Source organism: Ipomoea nil, unplaced genomic scaffold (genome assembly GCF_001879475.1).
Source record: "Ipomoea nil cultivar Tokyo-kokei standard unplaced genomic scaffold, Asagao_1.1 scaffold0322, whole genome shotgun sequence".
NCBI lineage: Eukaryota > Viridiplantae > Streptophyta > Magnoliopsida > Solanales > Convolvulaceae > Ipomoea > Ipomoea nil.
Genome location: NW_017616750.1, coordinates 58,922 through 61,592, shown reverse-complemented (window position 1 = coordinate 61,592; position 2,671 = coordinate 58,922). Strand labels below are relative to the sequence as shown.

The 2,671-nt window shown below is 44.3% G+C and overlaps 1 protein-coding gene across 1 annotated transcript; it reads right to left on the bottom strand.

Annotated features, from left to right (window-relative positions):
* Positions 1-210: 210 nt before the first annotated feature.
* On the bottom strand, positions 211-1,428 carry LOC109171570 (surface protein-like). The gene has a single exon (XM_019320622.1). The coding sequence runs from the start codon at positions 1,426-1,428 to the stop codon at positions 211-213; it is 1,218 nt and encodes a 405-aa protein (XP_019176167.1).
* Between the last annotated feature and the right edge of the window lie 1,243 nt (positions 1,429-2,671).

Here is a 2,671-nt window from a genome sequence, read left to right as displayed (position 1 = left end):
AAGCCGATCTTGAGTATCCGAAATAGGAGTGCTGGGTTGTGGACGAGACATTGTTTGCATTAAGCGGTCCACTTTGGCAGATAGATTTGCTATGGTACGGTTGTCTTTTTCTCGGTGATGCAGATATTGCTTATGAATGAGTTCAGCATTAAAGACTGCATTCAGCATTTGGTGCATGATGTGCTCGGGACTAAGATAGTCTATTGGTTCTTAGTCAGGCGCTTGAGGTGATGCTTCCCGATTTTCATCACGAGGTGATGCATCCATGTTTTCATCACGAGTTGTACCTGGGAGATGAGGCAGTATAGCGAGAGGTAACTCACAAGTTGGGTCTTCCTTTGGTGGGGATGAGCGAGGGGCAGGTGATCGTTCAGGTATATCTTCGGTGTTGCCTATGATAGGAGATTCACTATCATAGTCTGAATTTCCATCATCATTGTCATCGTCATCTGAATCATCATCATGATTGTTGTTATCAGTTTTTCCTTCCTCCTCATCATCATCTCCATCATCGCCATGAGAGCCATCCTGCTCATCACCTGATTTGTCATCATCATCTTCATCATCTTCTTCGTTTTCAGGATTTTCATCATTATCCTTGTCTTCATCAGCATTTTCATCCGAATCAGAGTTCGCGTCACCACTCTCATTTTCGGAGACTCTTTCGTCTTTGTGATCAATTTCCCTTCCTTCGTCATCTTTGAATCCGCTGACATTGCATGCCGGATCATTCTGATGAGTTCGTTCTAACTCTGTCTTGAATTTTGATGGAAGTAGAGCATATCGAAATTCTTTCATCTCTTCGACGAAGGCTGGGTCTAATGGCGGCTTGTTGAGATCAATGCAGATGGGTGCCTTTTCTTTCCCAAGAGTGCGATGGGTCACTTTGTAGGAGTACACGCGCTTGATGGTTTCAAGACACAATGCTTCATAAATGTCTTGTGTACCGATCCACTCTAAAGCACACTCTTCATCATCCTTCATTTCCTCAAACGTTTCAAGAAAAGTTTGTAACGGAGAAGTTCGCCATTTCTGCCATTGCATTACTCTGTTGAAGTCGTTCTCAATAGATTCTCGAAGCAATTGATCCTTTGATGGGGGAATTGGGACATCTTCGGGTACTGACACAATTGCTTGAGAGCTTTCGGGTATGACTGATTCGTGCAAGACTTCAGGTTCGGGTTGAGCTTCTTTCGGATTGGAGTCAATCGGAGGAGTCACTTCTCTCGTCTCAGCTGGTAGACCAGGTTCTTGTGGGAGACTTAAGTAACTCAAAAGATGTGGTGCAACTTCATCCTCATCTACCCTGACAGGTTCTTGTGTCAGAATGAGAGCCATCTGCTCTGATCGGGTAGGTTCTTGTGGGAGGATTGGTTCAGCAGCAATTGTAATTTGATCAGCGATCACTTCTCTCGTCTCTTCTGGCATGCCAGGTTCTTGTGGGAGACTTAAGTGATCGTTTAGAACTTGAGATCCTTGAGCTTCCTTGTCTATCGCGACAGGTTCTTGTGTCAAGCTCGTGTTGAGTTGCTCTGCCTAGATGGGTTCTTGTGGTAAGGAGGATTTTTTCGAACTTTCGGTGCTCCTTGATCTCTTCTTTCTCTTCTTTCTCTTCTTTGATTCCTTTCTTTTCATTTCTTCCCCCTGAGAAGATGCAAGCTTCTTCTTCAGTTTGAATGGTAATATTGACTCAAGAGGGGGAGCCAGTTTCGCCATGATCTCGTTTGCTTTGGCAATGGTAGGCCGAAAGTGGCTTTTTGATGTTTTCACAGGACTAGAGTGGGCAGCCTCTTCATCTTCGGAGAAATAAGCAATTATGACAGGTTTAGTTGAAGACATTTGTGGAGTCTTTTGAGAGACTTCTTTCGTGACTGCTTCCGGTTGAGTTGATGTGGGGTTTTTTATCTTAATAACTGGCTGAGCGGTATCCGCAACTTTCGGCAATACTTCGGGTTGATCAGTGGATGGTTCTTTTCTTTCAGGTGCAGAAGAGTTTTTGTCCTTTCGTGATCTTTTGGCCTTAGGCATATCATCATCACTTCCTTTAGATCGTTTGGACTTTCTCACTTTCTTCACTGAGTCCAACGGCAAGCCAAGCTCTAATGCTTTCTGTTTGTCATAGCCAGTGGGTTTTGACTTCATGTGACACACCTTTCGTCCTGGCGAGACTCCTGCTCGTAGAGGAATTTTCTTCATGGCGAGAAGATAACTAACTAAAAAGCCAAAGCCTATCTTATTGGCAATATCTCCTGGTGAAGGACGGCCATACGTGATGATGTAGCGAAGTTGATTGAATATAACCTTCGACCAATCCACTTTGTATCCCCCGAGGAAAGCATGCAGCATCTTGAACTTGTCGTTTGTGACATCATCAGTTCCCAAGGTCTTGTGTTCGACTACTTCGTTGAAAATATTAACCGTGAACTCATAATCCATTCGTAACCACTTCTTCTTTATAGGCAAAGTAATCTCGGTTGGCCCTTGCTTGTTCTTTATCTGCTCATAGAAGACATTCTGCTCATAGTAGTAACGAGAGAAATCGGGCTGATAGGTTTCGTCTCGGTCTGGGAAAGAGAAAGCTTTCTTCAAGTCATCGACGGTTAGCACCACGGCGGTGCGATTTACCTCGGAGGTAATTTCCGATCCATCGGCAGAAACACTTGCATTCAGG

What these genes read in the sequence shown, in the direction of transcription:
- LOC109171570 (XM_019320622.1), bottom strand. Translation starts at nt 1,428, where the DNA reads ATGCCAGAAGAGACGAGAGAAGTGATCGCTGATCAAATTACAATTGCT.